This window comes from Sesamum indicum, linkage group LG6 (genome assembly GCF_000512975.1).
Source record: "Sesamum indicum cultivar Zhongzhi No. 13 linkage group LG6, S_indicum_v1.0, whole genome shotgun sequence".
NCBI lineage: Eukaryota > Viridiplantae > Streptophyta > Magnoliopsida > Lamiales > Pedaliaceae > Sesamum > Sesamum indicum.
In genome coordinates this window covers 19,096,589-19,116,341 of record NC_026150.1, presented here as the reverse complement: position 1 = coordinate 19,116,341, position 19,753 = coordinate 19,096,589, and the positions used below count along the sequence as shown (strand labels likewise).

Genomic DNA, 19,753 nt, shown 5'->3' with positions numbered 1-19,753 from the left:
CTTAGTGTATTTTTGTTATGTAACGTATTGAAGTAATATAACTCGTGCATATCGTGTGTGAATATTGTACACATCTTGTGTAGTTATTATATTTTTATAATTATCGTATAATGTTACGCTTAATATTGAAAAGGCTATAAAGTATGTTAATTCTTGAAGACTTAAATATATGATAGGGTAAATTACAACTTGTCACTTGAACTATGCACATTTTTATAATTTGACATTTGTTAATTTTAATTTTTGTCAACTTATTATCTCGATTACGTGTAATTTATAATTTGCCATATATAATTATTTTTGATCAATTTTCTTGTTTAAAAAAGCATGGCATGCGGTGCACATGCCAAAAACACATCACTATACTGCCCTTAAATATTATATGTGCATTAAATGTGATGTTTCTTTGATAAAAAATTATTTTATAATTAAGTTGTAGAAAAAAGCATTTGAATAAGATTATCGTAAGTTGCGTGCAACATATGGCCACACTTATTATTCTTTTGTCGTTGTTTTTGCAATTTTGATTGAGGTTTTAAATGGTAAAATATAAAAATTGAATTTAGGTATCACAACTTTTCAAATGAAACTTTCGAGAACACGCGTTCTTAACTTTCACAGAGAATGTGTGAAATAATTTGATGGTGAATTACCACAGAGCGAAAGGAAAGAAATAATTTGCATATTGAAATATGCAAGATTAACACATCAAACAACGAATCGAAAGTAACAAAATAGTAAGAAAGATTAGTTTCTACTTTAGAAGTTTGAATTAAGTTGTCGAGTGCGAGTTTATGTCATAATTTTGACCGGTGTTGTGATTATATTCATTTATCGGGTTAAATGTAATTTATCCCTCTATAATATGTGAAATGAATAAATACCCTTATATGAAAGAAGAATTAGCAAATTATCCTCTTGTGTTACAAAAATGAAGCAAATTACCCTCTTATCACGGTTTAAATAAGGGATAATTTGTCATTTTCCAAAAACAGTGAGTAATTTACTATTTTATTTTTCACAAAGGTTCTTTTACTCATCTTTTATATCACATAGGGGTTGACTTAAAAGCATGTAGTAAACTTGGTGTATTTGTGTTGTAATTTTTTGTTACTTGTCAAGTTTTTCTATTACAATTTATGCACATTTTATGTGGATATCGTGCGAGTCTCGTGCAATTCTTGATCTATTTCCATGGTCTATATATGTTGTTGCATGTATATAACACAATAAGTACATGAATTTGGAATTTGAGGATCCAAGTACATGAATTTGGAATTTGAGGATCCAAGTCCATGAATTAGTCTTTTATAATTGAAAATCCAACCTTTTCTAGAACATCTTATAAGCGCTTTGATTTTAATTTTTAATAAACAAAAATATACTCAAAATTAGTGAATTATCATGGTTGATAATAAATAATCATAATAAATAGTAATTTATTATGGCCATGTAATTGTTGTTAGTTGTAAATTTTGCGTTGGTGGTTAAAATATTACAAACCATGATAAATATTTTTACCATGACTCTTAATAGTAGTAAATAATTCTTTTATGGTAGAAAAAGTTAGTTTTTTACGTCGTTTTTATTTAATTGTAGCTAATAATAGTTATTTACTATAGTTTTTAATCACAGCTATTAATATTGTAATCAATAATATTTTTTTTTCTAGTGACATTTGATTGATATTTCAACCGTGCTAAATTACTCTTTCTCCCAAAGAAGTTTTGGAATTACACTTACACCCATTTAAAAAATTATCCGTTTACACTTGACCCTCTTCTATTAGGGTTTAGAGAAAAATACAGAAATAAGCAAAAAACAAAAAAAAAAAATACATAAAATTTTTAATTTTGTCCTCATTTGATATTCTTATATATATATTTTTTATTTACAAAGAGATAAATGTAATATATTTATATATATTTGAAGTGCGGTTAACATTATTATATTTTTTTTCCTTCACAAGTTAAAAATGATTACATAAAAACATTAAATGAGGGGTAGAATTTGAAATTTATGCAATTTTTTTCACAAACTATCAGCATCTTTCATCCAAATTCTGACAAAAGGAGGTCATGTGTAAATAGTAAATTTTTGAATGGGGTATAAGTGTAATTTTATTTTATTTTAGAAAAAAAATATAATTTTCATTTTTATAGAGGGTTTAAGTGTAGTTTTCCCTTTTTTTTTTTTAATTATTAACATGATATAAGAAGCTTATTATGCTAAACACTCTAACATTTTATAAGTTTTAATTTTTTATTTATCTAGACACAAACTTATTTTCAAAAAAAAATTCACATATTTAAAGTTTTAAAATCATCGAATAAGATGTAGAAACTTATAAAATGTTTTGACCAACACAACGGGAACAACATAAATCTTGAGATGGGCTTTGGTTTAGCCCAAAGGCCCAGGAATGAAAATGGTTATGATTCGGCCCATTTAAGTTTATCTTATTGGGTCAGATTATTTGACCCATGTAGCCCAACCCATAAATTCGACCTGGATATCAATTTGTTTATTGCACGCCACTGCGACAAATTAGAGGCGGTACGTGACTCGATCTCAGCCGTAGAATAGTCCACGAGTCGCATCCAATCATCAACCACTTCAAATCCACGGTGGACACCACATAGGCATTTTCTCTCTCCCCCCGCCCCCCCTCTCTCTCTCTCTCTCTCTCTGCAAATCCTTGGAACAACGACACAACCATGTCGACGATCTATCGAACAAAGCCCTAATTTTCTCTCTCTTAAACTTCCCCAATTTGGTTTCTCCAATTGCATACAAGCTTCGGGAAATTCCCTGAAATTGGGTCTGTTTTCTTCTGTCCCTTTCTCATTCGAAGGCGGAATTGCAGAGTTGTTTGAATTCTCCTTAATAGTTGATAAGGAGTGGGGTTCGAGCTGTTGTGTCGATAAGCTGAATCACTTTAACCCAGATTTGCTCAGTTAGGTCTCGTTTTTATTTACGGTATAACTTTTTTCTAAATTCATGAAGTGTAAATCTTTGTCGTCTACAAGGTCTATAATTATGCCGATTGATGTGATTTTATTAATCCTTGGGTGCTTTAGTTGTTCTGTTATCTTTTTGGGATGATTCATTACACATGTGTATTGTATGTTTATGTCGGTATTTACAGCTTAAACTTTCTTACTTGAGTTGGAGGTTTGATGTTTCACGATTTCAGTTAGACGTTATTTATTTTACGAACGAATATGGCTGACAAGTATTATTTTCACCAGAAAAACTTGAGGAGTGTCCATTATTTTTTCCCTCCGACGCTCTGCATGTGTATCAATATTTGTTGCAGTCATCTGAGAAGGAAACTGTTTATGTATTACTTCTAGATGTATCCGGATAAATTTTTGTCCACATTTCTTCGAGTAGCAAAGTTACCGTTGGTGTTCTGTCCATTTATGTGACAGGATGTTAGAGTGATATAGGAGGAAGTTGTGCAGTTGAAATCATGGGGAGCAGTGAAGTGGATAAGTCCTCTAAGGAGGGAAAAGAAGCAAAGGAACCCAAAACTCCGACCGCACAGGTATATTGTGTGTGAATGGATTTGTTCTTGTTATTGTTGGTTGTCTCTTAGTTCAAAATATTTCACGTCTTTTAGAATTTTCAGGAGCAGACTTCAGCTGCTTCCGGCGCAGTTGCTGCCGATTGGTCTGGGTTTCAGGTTAACAATTTCTGAAAGAAAAGCACCTGGCCTTTCCTTCACTGACATTGACAGTGGTATTTATGGTGTGTTCATTCTTGTCTCTGCAGGCATATTCTCCTATGCCTCCGCATGGGTTCTTGGCATCGAGTCCACAGGCACACCCTTACATGTGGGGAGTTCAGGTATGAACCTTGTGGATTTTTGTTTGTTTCAAGCATAATCCAGCACTTGGTGCTTTGCGAATTGACATAATGGCATGAATTAGACACCTATAACTAGACATAATTTCTTCACTTAGCTTTAGTTGCTATTGTCTACTCCACTTTTGTAAATATGGCTTCTCTTCCTGAAAAGAGGAAGTAACTTGCTATATCACCTAGGCATAACTCTGACTTATTTCTGGAAAATAAGTACTATATCTTCTGAAAGTCGCCTACTTCTGTTAAAGCTGGGGCATACGAAGCAAGTATAAAAATCGTCTAATATAAAATGATAGGAAGCAGGGCAGCTTGGGGAAGTTGAATTATGATGAGTTCTGCGCCAACTTCATAATGTTGGAGAAGGCTGAAATCTTGTTGCCTAACGTGGAAGAAACAGGAAACCATTATCAGGACTGCTCAGGGATTGTGCATCATCACTATCACTAACAAACTATTTCCTTGGGCAGGGACGTCTTATCCTGGGAAATGATTTGGTCAAGAATATTTTCTGCCAAGAGCAAAATTAACAAATAGAGTAATCAAGCACTTGTTGGAAGCAGATTGGCATCAAAATAGCATTAGTGGGTTATTCAACACGTGCTACAGATAGAATTTTACTAGTCACCAAATTTCTCCATCTAGAACAAGTTCATCTTGTCTGTGACACATAGTAAATGAAATCCAATCACCCAGCACAAGTTTCCTGTTACTATATCTCATTTTACTACATTCTCTGGGCCTAATTGAGCAAAACGTCTGGTACACTTATTAATGTTAGCATCTGATTATTATTACCTTTGTAGTTGATGATGCATTATAAGCTGGGTTGTTACCACTGATTTGCGATTATTATCTTATCTATTGGCCGAGTTCTTACTTTTCATCTTTTCAGCAATTTATTCCACCATATGGCACTCCACCACATCCGTATGTTGCCATGTATCCCCATGGGGGCATATACGCACATCCAACAATGGCTCCGGTATTTTTTTTATCAATTTTATTGTGATTGCATTTTAAGATCTTGCTCCTCTCCTTAAATATTCCTAACTATTTAATGTCTTTAAACTTGTTTAGGGATCCTATCCGTTCAGTCCTTTTGCTATGCCTTCTCCTAATGGTATTGCTGAAGCCTCTGTGAGTTACCATAGCACTTATGTCTCTTTCCTTTTCTTTTTTGTTTTGTATTGGTACTTAGCAAATTATTCACATAAGTAATCAGAAATGTTTCTAAATGTATATTAAGGGTAACACTCCCGGTGTGGAGGTGGATGGCAAGTCATCGGAGGGGAAGGGAAAACTGCCCATCAAAAGATCCAAGGGAAGTCTCGGCAGTTTAAATATGATTACTGGGAAGAATAATGAACCTGGCAAATCATCAGGTGGCACTGCAAATGGTGTGCATTCTAAAAGGTATGATGGATATGAGGGACGAATAAAGTGAAGAACAATAATATCAGTTAGACTTTTATTGGTAAGAAGATGCACTGTTATGTAATTTGTGCTCTTCTCTCATTTGGACAATATCCTAGAAACCTATAGAATGCTCGCCTCCTATTAATATTATTTTCTCGTAAGTTTAGTTCTGGCAAATGGTTATTCTTCCTTGGCTCACTATACTGAACCTTTTCTTTCTGTTCTCTGGCCTAAGGGATCCTTTCTTTGTGGTATTATTTCCTCATTTTTGCCTCCCTGTTCATCTCTTTGTTTTTTATAAGACCATAATTGTGTGCTCAAACTTTTCGATTACTATAATCTGTCTGTCACTAAACATTGTTGAAAATTGTACAACTATATGAGGCTTCTGTGACGTGCTTGATTTGATTTCTGGATCTGCTTTATTAACTTTGCAGTGCTGAGAGTGGAAGTGAAGGTTCAAGTGAAGGAAGCGATGCAAATTCTCAAAATGTGAGTTTCACATAATGCTGTAATTTAACATGTATTATAGAAATTGGGAATCCCATGCATGAAATTTGATTAGTCCTGGCCATCCATCTTTGAATTACTACCCTTTCCTCTGAAGTCTTGCTTGAAATTTACTGTTTAGCATCATATTGAGAGACTGACAAATATATTTTGCTTGGATCTGGGATTCTTCCCGTATCCACACCTATACAGAAATAAAAGGCACACAGAAGCAAAACAATTCATTTTGTGTGAACTGTCTTCCTTTTGGCTAACTATGTTGAGGTGTATAGAGAAAACAAGAAGCTTAAATGTTATGATGGAGTTTCCCTTAATAAGCTTTGCATGGCTTAAACAATTTAACTTATGTCTTGCCTTTCCCCACCACAAAAATTCTCAGTGGTTTTACATCTTCGTAAAGCAATAAAGTATCTTAAAATAATTAGACCACCGTTCTTTATCTCTTTCTTCTTAGCTTTGATCTGTACTTTTTACAGGATTCCCAAGTTAAGTCAGGCGGCCGGCCTGATTCAGGTGCGGTTTTAGAAATTTTACTTATGCCTCAATTGGGTTTGATTCTGGTTATGACCCTTGTTATAACATCTTGATGCAGAAGAGCCATCACAGAATGGTAGCGCTCCTCACAGTTCTCAAGGTGGTGGACCTAGTACACCTCACACAATAATCAATCAAACTATGGCTATGGTGCCAATGCCGGCAGTAGGGGCTGTTAGTGGTGTTCCTGGTCCCACAACTAACTTAAATATCGGAATGGATTATTGGGGTGCCACCCCTCAATCTGCTGTTCCTGCCATGCGGGGGAAAGTGCCTGCTACACCAGTTGCAGGAGGAATGGTCACTACTGGATCACGAGACAGCATCCAATCACAGCTCTGGATTCAGGTTTTCTTTTATTTTCTTTACCTAGTTATGTTTATTTCCTTTTTTTTGTATGGTAGAAAGGGAATTGGACAGTTATCATCTCGCCATCTGTTTCCTTTTGGGGATGGCTCTATGGGTTGCTTCTAAGACATCACTATCACTAGAACATTAGGGTGTTTGTGGTTTTGTTTTCTGTAATAGATATTACCACCATAATAGTGGTATCATGAATCGTTATATAGATTGCAAAATGCAGTCAATGTTTTCTAAGGATATTGTGAATATAGGATGTGTTGTGACAAATATAGATATATGATAACAAATCAGATATGAAAATCATTGTATTTCTGGTTATCATCAAAGTGAATTTCTCATTTGCACAGCTTTTCCTTCTTAAAGCAATATACATCTTATGACTTGAGTATTAGAGCTTGTGTTCCACTCCACAATGTATAGGAAAGGGTCAATAAGAGTCTGCGATGAGTATGTCTGGTTTCAAGTGTCTTATAGCATTGGTTTAGTCTCTCTCACTTTCATATGTCTTTTCATGAACTTACTGATCTCTTCCACAAGTTTGGAGAAAAGAGATTTTGCTGCAGTTTTACTTAATTTGGGTGCTTGGTTTCACATTCATGTAATTATCGCGCAATATACTTGAAACTGTTTTATCTTGGTTTGATGGTTAGGTGAGAAGTATCTAAAGCTTGACTGAGAATAACCAAAAATTGCTGCATGTTCCAAAATATCATCAGTTGTTTTGAGCCTGAAGTGGGCTCATTTCTTGAATAATTTGGATTCTGATTGGGATCCTTGTATTAACTAAAGATGGTGGGGAAGGGGGATTGCATTTTAACTGTATTAAGGTTGAGAGGTACTGAGTTTCTTAACAGTTTATGGTAACTTATTTCGTATGAGAAATCTCCGCTTAATCTGTTTAGTTTTGGCTTGTGAATTATTATATCAATTTTTATTATGTATAAAGAATTTATAGGTTTATAATCTAGGCAGTCTCCACTCTCCACTTCATATATTGTGTGGATACTTCTGCATGACTGGATACTAATCCTTTTTGTTGAAGAAATTTCATGGGTTTATTTACATTGTTCCAAAGACCTTGATCCCCTAATGTTTCCCTGCAAGTTCAGGATGAAAGGGAGCTCAAAAGACAGAGAAGAAAGCAGTCAAACAGGGAATCCGCTCGTCGTTCCAGATTGCGGAAGCAGGTAGTTTTCAATTAACTTCCCAGTTTTTCGTTTTAGTATTAACTACCCATCCAATTATATTTGATGGTATTTCTTGTTTTTGTGCATGGAATCAGGCAGAATGCGACGAACTGGCCCAGCGTGCTGAGACTTTGAAAGAAGAAAATGCATCTCTAAGGGCAGAAGTGGCTCGTATAAGGAGCGAATATGAGCAACTTCTTGCTCAGAATGCATCTTTGAAGGTATTACTGATATTTGGGTAAAAAATTTATCAAAAATTAGCTCTGGTCAACCAACTCTTACAAGCAAGTTCTGGATGCTATTTTTTGTTTTTTCATTGATTGGCACTATAGAAGCTTAGCACTGGTAGAACACTTTTCCTATTGGTTATTGTGGGGGTAGTCTGACATAGTATTATTTAACTTTTCTTAGAAATATCTTCCCCTCATTCTGCCTATATTGAAGTTTTGAAGAGTGGGGAAATGGGTATTTTGCTCTGAAAATGTTTTACCAAAAAAATTATAGCCCTGAGTCTGTAAATTTGGAATTACAGGAGAAACTTGGTGAACATCCTGGCCAAGAAGACCCAAGGAGTAATCGGGAGGATCAACGCACGAGCAACGATGCTCAATAATCCAATCAAGCATATGGATATCACATGAAGAGTGGATAATGAATTTGTAGCAGTCTTATGGCAAGATGAGTTCTATCGCTCAACCTAACTTTTAGTGACCCCATATTTACATAGTATGTAGTTAAAAATTCATCAAAGCTGACCGTAGCCTCAGGACTTGTACGTCTGCCATTCTGGCTTTGACCAGTCTTTTATGGGCGCTGAGTATAGATGGTACGTAGAGCTCATAACATGCGCTTCACCCTCTATTATGTTAAAAAGGGGGTATCGCCTTATTCTTGTTAATTTGTATGTTATTCAATATGGTTGGTTGGAAATGGTAATTTGGACAGTATGTATTCTATATGGATCTTGGCTTTCCAGACTTGCACATTTTACCTTCTAAATGCTGACTCTCATATTCTGCTGGGTACATTTCTCATGACCGCACACATCTCTTCACATGAGTTGGGACATTCTTTCTTATGTAAGTTCCAACAAACATCTATGGTTGCTGAGAAACCTAGAAAGTATCTATCCTTGGACAATTTGTCTATTTTGCACACCAAGACATTCATGTACCGCTCCGAGTCTTGCAACTCCATAATGAATCTTGTTTCCAGGAATGCATCATTCCTTGACATGGGGACTTGGCTCCACGTATTCATATGAGGTTAGTATGCATATAATGTTTGAGTGCCAATTGCTCAAACAGAACACTTCCCTTAACGCTGAGCCTTTCAATCAAGAAGTACCGGTTAACACGATAAACAATGGAGAAATCAATTGACTTCGGCTATAGTTTTCTTCATTCTTAGCATGTCAATTAAGAAAGTAGAGTTGCAGCAATGAGAATCGAATAGTTAATTATATTTAAGTATTCCCTAAAATACAAAATTATATTTTTCTAAAAAAGTTTTGAAATTATACTTACATCTCCTTAAAAAATTCTCCTTTTACTCTTAATCCTCGTCCATTATAGTTTTGGTGAAAATATTAATGTCACCAAAAATAATTACATAAATTTTCAATTTTACCCTTCATTTAACATGAATATAATATATCAAAATAGTTACATAAATTTTCAATTTTATTCTTCATTTAACATGAATATAGTACATATATATATATATATGTAGATATATATGAAGTGATGTTAACATCATTATAAGTACAAAATTATTATACAAAAAAATATTAAATGAGTAAAATCGAAAATTTTATGTAATTTTTTTTTTACTAATGTTGATATTTTTCATCTAAACCTAAATGAAATGGGCCAAGTGTAAACAATGAATTTAAAAAAAAAGGATGTAAGTGTAATTTTAGAATTTCTTTGAACGAAAGCGTAATTCCCTATCTAAAAGGGGGTTTAGTGTAATTAATCCTATATTAAAATTTGAAGAACAAATAAGGCTATGCAGCGTCCCTCACACGATGCGCTCCAACTCTCCCTTGCATAACTGAGTGTCTGGTTGGTCAGCTGCCATGATGGGATCTCCTTTGCAATGAGTTGATTCTTTAGCTCTTTGGAAATACACAGAGCTATTTTTTAACTCCCACTCGGGATGCTCCTGCATTTTCAGAATACCACAATTACGAAAGCTCCCGTATTCCATCACAAGATGAATAGTAAAAAAAGGATAATTACACTCCTCTTGTTTTATATTAGTGTAATTACATATAAATTTTTTGTAGTTTGAAAAATTATATCTAACACTCATTAAGTTTACTTTTGTGACTTCTGTCTTATAAATAAGCTCTTCCGTTAGTTGATGTTAACAAAATTGAATGAAAATTGATATTTATCATTGATTGCCTGACTTACTGTAGATCAAATAATTTTTTCCGAACTAAATTGTGAAGATATATACTTCCTCACATGTATTAACGCATGAAGACGTATGAATGTAATTTGATCTTTGACCTAAGATAAGTCAGTAATCAGTCAATTAGGGGTTAAAATAATTTTTTTGTTAATATCAACAAATTTTGACAAATGAAGAGACTTATTTGTTAGACGAAAGCAAACCTCAAAGGTGTTAGATGTAATTTCCTAAACTACAAAACTTCTACGTATAATTAAACTAAATTTCAGGGGAAAGGAGTGTAATTATCCCTAATAAAAAATATATACGTATGCAGATACTTAAAGAGCAGAATTTCGAAACCACAAAACAGATGTACCGATCTTATTGCATCAAATATGATGAAAAGTATAGTGAAGGCTGAAAAGAAGAAGAAAAATATAAAATCAGAGTGAGTTGAGGAGAAAGAAATGGAAATTTAGCTCTTTAATATATTCATGTCATTATGTGTGTGAAGAAAACAAAAGCATTTTGTTTGCATGAGGTGTTGAAAGAGAGTGATAAGCCTTTTCACTGCATCCACCTATCTCATCTATCATCCATTCTGTCTTGCAGACCTGAAATGGGATATTCACCCAAAATACGCATGTCTAAGAAAACAAGAATCCATGTGTTACAAATTTAAAGCTTCTAAAGTCCTTCAACATCCTGCATTTTTTACATTAGGCTTACAAACAGCTGACATCAAAATTCAAAACACACATTTTGACATATGCATACATAATTCTGTTTCAAATTCAAATCTTTAGTACAAAAGAGGCAATCCCATATAGTAGCCCTACAAGAAGAGCACAAGTGAATGTTATTTTTGTAGGCATCCTCCCACTATCTCTTCTCAAAACCATGGCCTCATAGAATGGCAAGCTATTTATGACTCCAAATCCAGCAATGAACATTTGTATGAAGAAACCACCAAAGCTTCTTTCCTTCAAAATAACCACCAATCCACCAAGAAATGCCATCAAATTCAGGATGGCAGCCGTCCCCAACGGAACCAACATAGGGGACGCAACTCCAAACTCGAACATCCCTTCATCGTACCTTCTGCTTAGCTCCGCGTCCATCACTTTACTAGTTACGATGAATTCATGTGTAGGCAAGCCTAAACGCTTCATTACAAACTCTATTGTTCCAAAAACGAAAGGCGAAAGCGCCCTTATGACCCACATTCTTTGATCGCTCCACCATCTTTGGAATGTACTTTGTGCCGAGATGAAATCTACACAATCTTGTCCGTAGGCCACAAGAAATAGAAAGGCGTACAAGTAGAATGAAGGCTGGTACACCTGAGTAGATGTCGTACATGTATCAGTAAAATTTTCACACTATTTGAATCATTAACTATATAGAAACGTGGTTGAATATCCTCTTATTGAGAAAGGGTTGTTCTTGACGTGATCCCTCGTATTATTTACCTTGGGAAAAATGGGAATTCCTTGTAGAAGAGCCAACGAAGGGAGAAACGCATAAATAGTTATTGGGAATGACCATATGGCCGAAAATGCATAATATGCATAGCATTGGCCCATCAACACTCCTATAGCCCTTATACCGAATGTCGACGGGCTGTACCTGGAGAACCCCATCTCTAGAAGACCAATATACCACCTTTTATTCTGATTCAAGGCATCATTGAAAGAGATTGGGACACTACCCAAAAATGCAGGCCTACTAGGATCACAAAATATGGATTGCCATCCTTCAGATTGAAGTCGGTACCCCGTGTAGTAATCCTCTACCAATGATCCATACCGAAACCCCATCTGCATTCCCAAAAACAAGCTTTAAGTGGAGTGTAAACTTTCGTAATTGCAAACACGAGAAACTCATTTTTCTCGTTTACCTTTGAACCCCAATTGGTCCGGTTCTCATAGTTGCAACCAGCAACATGATGGGCCAAGCTTAAAACTTCTCGACTATTAATGGGCTTGTCCACAATGTGATCGGGGGCGAGCTCTGGGGTTTCAGGTTCTACATACAAAGATGGTGCTCCGAAAAATACACGACGAAGAAAAAAGCAACCGGTGCCAACATAACTAGGCCCATTTAGCCCATCCATGCCAATGGAATGGATTCGAAACAAGCGTTTGTACTCACTAGCATATATATCAGCGTTGTTAAGCCCATAAAAACGTTGTGGGAATTGAACGTACCCACAATTGGGCCTATTCGACCTGTTGGGCAGGTAGCATAGCGCTTTTTGGGCTGTTAACGGGTCGTTGGAGTACATGTCGCAGTCCAATGTTAAGACAATTGGGGAATTGGTCATGCTAGCCGATACTCGAAGCTTCAATAAAAATTGAAAAAAAAAATTTAGAAAATAAACATTGAATTAGAGTTTGTACTAAAATATATATTCCCAATAATAAAAAATGAAATAAAAGGGAAACTCTAACAATACCAAGAACATTGAGAGCGTCTGCCTTAAAAGTATTAATAATTATATCAAAAATTTTGAGAAGATAATTGTAATTACCTAGGAAAAAATGTTTCTTAAAATCATTAATATTAGTATTACCAGAACATTGAGAGCGCCTGCCTTGAAATTATGTGGGATGTTGTTGCTTTTCTCTCGGGAGACATATATGAGATTGGGCATAGCAACACCTGTGCTGTCTACGTCTGTTTTGGAATTCAACAAAACCTGCACTACCAAACTATTAAAATGGAGTAACATTTGACATAACATGGTGAAGTTACTTGTGAAGAGAGACCTGAATAACAGAGGGATGGTTCTGGGGACTGAAATCTTTAGTGCGATATTGGGACACAACTTGGCCTTCTTCTTCACTACAAATATACTCCTCCTTTACTTTCCCTCGTTCAACTGCGCCCTCCACTTTCGTCTTCATCCTCTCGTACATCATCTGCAATACTAAGGGATTAATTTTGGGTCAAATCCAGCATTTCTCTAGCTCCCGAAAAAGACATTATATGAACTGGATTAAAGGGGTCAGTCATCCAATACTCAAAATGTTCAAATAAGTTCATGTGATAAAAAAAATACCATATAACCTCTTGTATAATTTAAAAAGGTGTACACTGACCCTTGGTGTATTTAAATATGAGTTTGATGTTGAAATGAATCAATTGTCTATATTTAATCTGATATAAACTTGTGATTCACATTTAACCACATATATAAAAAATTAAAATATGTTATTTTAATATATAGATAATTATATTTTTTTAGTATATAGATATGTATATATATTTGAAGGAATAATTAAACTTTTGGTTCCCAAATATTACCACTTATTCGATTTGGTCCTCTAAACATTCATTCCTTTTACACTTTCTGTCAAACTTGACACAGGAGGCTCACGTAAGGCGGAGAATGGATGGAAATTAGCAGATTTTTCCCTCCAAATTGAAAGTCTTCCCCTATTATTTGTCTTTTATGTTACTATGCTTATTTCCATACACTTTAACACTAATTTTTCCCTCTCAAAGAGCAACAAAAACTACAAATGAGGAAACAAAATATGCCCATAAAAACTGTAGATATAATGTCCAACAAAATCTGAAAATTTATAATGCATAAAACTGCCCAGAAAAATCAATAAAGCATAAATTTGTAAAACTGTAGTAAACAAAATATATGCCCAAAAAAGAAAATCTAAATATCATGAATAAAATCTTATAAGCAAAAAGGCTTACTTCCTGCTTTTGAAATATTGTTCCCAACAGCAGAAAAGAGATTTTGTGTTAGACATTTACATTCTAACATGAATTTTGTGCATTATATTTAGAAATTTTTTGTTGGGCATATTTTATTTACTAAAGTGTTACTTCATTACAGATTTTGTTGGGCATTGTATTTATAGTTTTTATGGGCATATTTTATTTACTTGTTTTGGTGTTTTTGTTACTTTTGTAGAGAAAAAAAAAACGGTGTTAAAATATATATAAATGAGTAAAGTAACATAGAAGACAAAGAATAAGGGAAAATCTTTAATTTGGAGGAGAAAATATGCTAATTTTCCTCCATTTTCCGCCTCATGTGAGGCTCTTCCGTCAAGTTTAACTGAAAGATGACGACATGGATGAAAAGTGTAAGAAAAATGAATATTTGAGGACCAAAACTGTAACAGGCCTGTGTTGGAAGACCAAAATCAAATAGGTGGTAATGTTTGAGGACCAAAAGTGTAATTATCCCTATATTTTTTATGTATATCCTAAATCTAGCTTTTTTCTCCTTCCATATCTCCGGCGTCCGACTACCTCTGGACGCGAGCCTACCACCATTAGAAAGCCTGTCCAACAGCGAGTATTTTGACACCCACCGACCTGAAATCTCCAATTCCTTGGCGAGTTATCTCCAATTTTTTGAAAAAAAATCCTAACCCGCACCCTCCATCTTCTATTGGTTTTTTCTCCGCCGTCAGGCTACCTCTTGGCGCAAGCTTACCACCATTGGAAAGCCCTTCCAACAACGAATATTTTGATACCTCACCCATCTAAGATCTCCAATTCGTTGCGAGTTATCTATTTTTCTTCTCAAAAAATTCTAATCCATGCCCCCATCTTCGATCGTTCCCCCCCCCCTATCACCGTTTGAAAGCCCATCCGACAACGAGTATTTTGATACCTCACTCACCACCAACCTCCCATCTGTCAGCGAGTTATCTCTATTTTTCTGTTTTATATTCTTTTATAGATAACTTAAATAATAAATTTTATATTATATTTTTAAAATATGTATAATTTAAAAACAAAGATAGTTTGGTCATTTAGGAACAAAAAATGCATACTCAGTCTAATTTTGCATGCGTGAAATACAATTTTAAAGTAGAGGGGTTAATATGCACCTTTTTAAATTATATAGGAGGTTATGTGGTATATTTTTTAGAAATAATTACCTTTACACTCCCTCACGTATTATTTTTCACACAAACTATCCTTGTCTTTCGAAAAATTACTGAAATCACCCAAAAAATCAATACACTTGCACTGATAACAACTCACATTAAAATATTTATTTTTGTAAAATTTGTCATGAGCCGTTATCAGCATTAACGACTCATGAATATATTATGTTTTAAAAAAATCGGTGTGGAGTCGTAATCGCTAATAGTGTATTAAATATTTTTAATTAATAAATAATATTTTAATTTTATTTAGTATTTAATAATTAATATATTAAAAAATTTATACAAAAAAAATTAATCAACTATAACAAAATTAGGAATGACTATAATTGACTAATATTAATTAAATAATTACCTAATACTAATTAAATAATATTAACTACAATAATTAAACAAAAACAATTAGATAATTAAATTGAATTCCAAAATAAAATAAAAGGTGAGTTGTTATGAGCGATAACGACTCCACAATGATTTTGTTTTAAAAAAATTATTCATGAGTCATGAATAAATTTAAAAATTATATATATATTTTAATATGAGTGGTTATCAACGAGAGTCGTCATCAACAATAACAACTTACTTTAAAGGTGCAAGTCTGCTTAATTTTTTGATAGTTTTGATTAATTTTGCTTAATTTCTTGATAGTTTTTTGATAACAATAACAACAATAAGTTTTTTGATAGTTTTGATTAATTTTGCTTATAGTGAATGCAAAAATATTGTATTAGTGACATTTTAATAGTTCTATAATTTTATTTCATTTTTTAAATAATATTTAACATTTTGTAAGCTTTAAGAAATATATTTTCAAATGTACAAATTTATAAAATCTTTTAAATAAATTTAGCAAAGAGTCATCCAAATGTATTTAATTAAATTCTTATCAAATTACATTTGAGCGGACTAAATCACATAGTACGTATAATATACTCTACGTGTAATTGATTATTTTTCTTGAATATATTATATTTATTATGTAATTGATTTAAATTTAGGTTAAATATCATAAAGCCCCCTTTGTTTTAAAAACTCAACTAAAAATCTCCCTGTGTTTTAAAAACTCAGCTAAAAATTCTCCTGTATTTTAAGAATAGGAGAACCCCCCCCCCTTTTTCGTTAAATTGACTTAATGACGTTAATTTTTTTCATATGACCGTTATGCCCTTTTTTATTATATATTATTTCTTATTTTAATACTTTTGAATCTTCTTTCATTATATAATGATTGTCGAATCTAATTAATTAATCTCAATAATGAAATTTTTAAAAAATAACAATTTAAATTCAATAAATTATTTAAGTTATATTATATAAAAATTATAACAAAAGAAAAAACGATTATATATTTTAAAAAAAATAAACAAAGAAAATCCTATTCCCATCCCCGCAAATGGGGGTGACTAGCTACAACCACGTTGCCAAGACAAGAGAAAGTGTCACCGTCGCCTCCAAATCTGATGACGTCTCCCAGATCAAATTTGGGAAACTACAAGGTCGCCCAAACAAAAGAAAGAGGGCGACGACAACGTCGCACAGACAAAAAATTACGTATAATTATATATAATTGCTTACTATTTATATTCATGCACATATCTAAATTTGAAAAATAAAATTCGTATAATAATCTTATATGTAATGTAAATTTTCTATTTCTTTGGTACTTCATAGTTAATATAAAATATATATTTAAAAATAAAAGTATCTTATTTTTTAAAAAATGAAAAAAATGCTTAAAAAGAGTCAATTTGACCATGGTATTTTTAGATACAATAGGGGCATTTTAGTCAATCAATGAGAAAAAAGTCAAAATACGCAAAAAGATCAAACCTAAATGCACTTAAAGCGTGCACCCCATCTTCCATTAGTTTATGTGGAAGGGGGGTTTTGTGCTGAATTTATTAAAATACATTGGGGGTTTTGTGCTGAATTTATTAAAACACATTGGGGGTTTTAGCCTACGTATAAACACATGATGATTTTGAGCTATTTCACGAAAACACGAGTGGTAACATGCCTTAAATTTAAAAAGAGTCGATTTGAGCTAGAAGTTTCCCATACGACAACCAATGATCCTTTACCTGAGTGGTGAAGTTGAGATCTCACAATCAACTGATTGTGAGTTTGCATTGTATAAATATAGTTATTTAGTACTCTAGTATATTAATTTTTTATTTGTTTTGAATTATTGATTGATTTATTGATATATTTAAAAAAGAAAAACATGCATCATAAGATGTAAAACATTTTACTGCGGTGAAACTATTAAAGAACAGTGTTGAGAAGGTTTTTACCTTAATTTCCATAGTGTTAGGATTTAGGGCATAATTTGAGGTGAAAAAAGCATTAGGGCAGCGGTCTGTGATGTTATTCTCCCTGCAAAATGGCACCCACTGCTTCCCAAATTTAGCAGCCTCCATGAAAGCAAACATGGTCAGCTCCGACCCGCCGTCGTCCGAAACGTATACCGACAGCTTCTCCGTCGGATAATCGTACGCCATGACGGACAACGCCGTGTTTACGACGTTGATAGGGGGCTCCTTGAATGGATCCGCCGTGCATATGAATATATCCATCGCCGGAAAGTCTTTCCGGTCCAATACCTTTTGTAGGTTCTCGGGGAACACTTGCCGGTGCACAGGGTTCATGTGAAACGCCTGAGTCGTGGACCACATGTACGCCAGGACGACGTCGGAGATGAAGAGGAGGAAGGATACGAAGAAGGAGACGAGTGTGGTGGAGTGGAGAAGCTTGAGTATGTGGTGGTAGAAGAGGGATAGTATAGCCGAGGCGTAAACCGCCGCGAGTAGGCGGTTGAAGTGGCGGCGGCGCAGTGGACGGAGAGAGTGGAGTGGGGGCGTTGGCCGGGGCATGGCGGCGGTGTTCATTTTTGAGCTACTTATTGCACGAGCTTGATATTTGATGTTTGGACTTCATTTATACACCATCAGAACGCCCTTCTTCAGATATTACCTAACACGATAATTGACATACCATGTGAATTACGTGGAAACTTTTTCTCTTTCAAATTTGATTTGTTTAATTTTTTCTACATAATTATATGGATAAATTACAACTTCCTCCTTTGAGGATGGACATAATTACGAATATTGTCTACTTATTTAAAAAATTACCAACATATATCTCTCTAATCTTAATAGCCGTCTAACAATTAATCCAATTCAATAGGTTCATTCTTTATGGTAAACTGATCAAAATGCCCTTATGGATTAGAAGCTTTACTTTTTTCTTTAATTTTTTAATTTTTTATGAACTAAGTGAATAACTTTTTTATAATTTTTAAAAAAATTTCATCCACCCCATTCGATTTTTTTTATAAATTTTTAATTTAAAAAAAAAACAAAAAAACGGTAATGACAAGTTGACAATTTCATACATCCTTCCAAGAATTACATAATTTCATCAAATATCAGGAGATATTTATAATTTTTCAAATAATAAGGGAGTATTCGTAATTATGATAAATCTTAGGAAAGATCATTGTAATTTACCCTAATTATATTTACCTCTTCGGACTTATGATTTGCAACACACGTTATTGTCTTTTATATAATTATAAAAACCACATATGACCTCTTCAAAGAAAAGAAAACCCACATAGACAGTAAAAAAATAAATATAATTTGTAGAAAAATTCTCAATCGGACATGAACTAATTATATATTAAATATAATATATTTGCACCATGATTGGTATATAATTAAAAAAAAAAAGTGATTAACCATTTGGTAAATGTATCACATTTACTCTGTGAATTTTATTTTATCGAACCTGATTTGGATAAAAAATTTCTGTAATTTGTATAATAATATAGATATTTTTTCGGGTGAATTGTGTAATCTATACTATTATAAAGATAATGTGATTTTTAACTCAAAATGACAATTTTAATACCACTACATCAAATTATTAAAATTTTAAAAATATCCTTCAATTTTCCAACTCAGGTTAAAGTTAACTATTCAAATAAGTTCCTTTAGATAATTACATGTACTTAAAAAATAGTTATTCTCATTTTGTTTTAAGTTTATTTTTAATTAAAATAATATTTTAGTATTTATTTTGCATATATATATAATCATTCTAATCAATATAACATATATTGTAAATAAAATATTAATTTTTAATTTAATTTGAGTAAAATATATATGGATAATTAATGATAATGCATTAAAAAAAGTTACTGGACAATATTTGTATGTCAGATTATAAGACAATGATAAATTATAATATAAAGGAATAAATTATGTGTTTTAATAAAATATAAGTACTACTAAAAGTTATACACACAGATACCACGTGCCACCGTATTTATTTTTTAAAAAATAAGAATAATGGCAATCTATTTTTTTTAAAAAAAAAAAGACAAAACAAAAAATCAGAGTACTAGAATTGGTAATTTAAACTAATGAGGTCTAATTCATCGGCGAAGCTAAGGCCTCATAATTTTAGAGGTCATGGGTTTGATTCTCTCCTTATACATGGGATGTTGTATTTACTGAATTATAAGTGTGTTATTCC

At 33.2% G+C, this 19,753-nt stretch overlaps 2 protein-coding genes across 7 annotated transcripts; one reads left to right on the top strand and one right to left on the bottom strand.

Moving 5' to 3' along the window:
• On the top strand, window positions 2,645-8,853 carry LOC105165119 (bZIP transcription factor 16-like). Of its 6 annotated transcripts, none has more exons than XM_011084006.2 (13): window positions 2,645-2,956; window positions 3,435-3,550; window positions 3,626-3,688; window positions 3,778-3,852; window positions 4,763-4,852; window positions 4,948-5,007; window positions 5,117-5,283; window positions 5,724-5,778; window positions 6,273-6,309; window positions 6,389-6,678; window positions 7,803-7,880; window positions 7,976-8,101; window positions 8,413-8,853. In XM_011084006.2, exons 2-13 carry the CDS (start codon window positions 3,476-3,478, stop codon window positions 8,491-8,493), a joined length of 1,197 nt encoding a protein of 398 aa, XP_011082308.1. In that variant the 5' UTR covers window positions 2,645-2,956; window positions 3,435-3,475; the 3' UTR covers window positions 8,494-8,853. The 6 variants fall into 6 exon arrangements, with proteins under 6 accessions (XP_011082308.1, XP_011082309.1, XP_011082307.1 ...); XM_011084007.2 differs by having other exon boundaries at window positions 2,645-2,961; XM_011084005.2 differs by having other exon boundaries at window positions 2,645-2,979.
• On the bottom strand, window positions 11,009-18,142 carry LOC105165135 (cellulose synthase-like protein G3). The gene is made up of 6 exons (XM_011084030.2): window positions 17,506-18,142; window positions 13,055-13,207; window positions 12,859-12,984; window positions 12,184-12,627; window positions 11,756-12,103; window positions 11,009-11,626 (listed from the first exon to the last, which is right to left on the bottom strand). Exons 1-6 carry the CDS (start codon window positions 18,097-18,099, stop codon window positions 11,078-11,080), a joined length of 2,214 nt encoding a protein of 737 aa, XP_011082332.1. The 5' UTR covers window positions 18,100-18,142; the 3' UTR covers window positions 11,009-11,077.

Excerpts from the sequence above, each read along its gene's own strand:
- LOC105165135 (XM_011084030.2), bottom strand. The coding sequence starts at position 18,099 with ATGAACACCGCCGCCATGCCCCGGCCAACGCCCCCACTCCACTCTCTC. Across the intron at positions 12,104-12,183 it reads GGACCAATTGGGGTTCAAAG|ATGGGGTTTCGGTATGGATC; the intron begins GTAAACGAGAAA and ends TTGGGAATGCAG. Across the intron at positions 11,627-11,755 it reads GAATTCCCATTTTTCCCAAG|GTGTACCAGCCTTCATTCTA; the intron begins GTAAATAATACG and ends ACATCTACTCAG.
- LOC105165119 (XM_011084006.2), top strand. The coding sequence starts at position 3,476 with ATGGGGAGCAGTGAAGTGGATAAGTCCTCTAAGGAGGGAAAAGAAGCA. Across the intron at positions 5,779-6,272 it reads GCGATGCAAATTCTCAAAAT|GATTCCCAAGTTAAGTCAGG; the intron begins GTGAGTTTCACA and ends TACTTTTTACAG. Across the intron at positions 6,310-6,388 it reads AGGCGGCCGGCCTGATTCAG|AAGAGCCATCACAGAATGGT; the intron begins GTGCGGTTTTAG and ends ATCTTGATGCAG.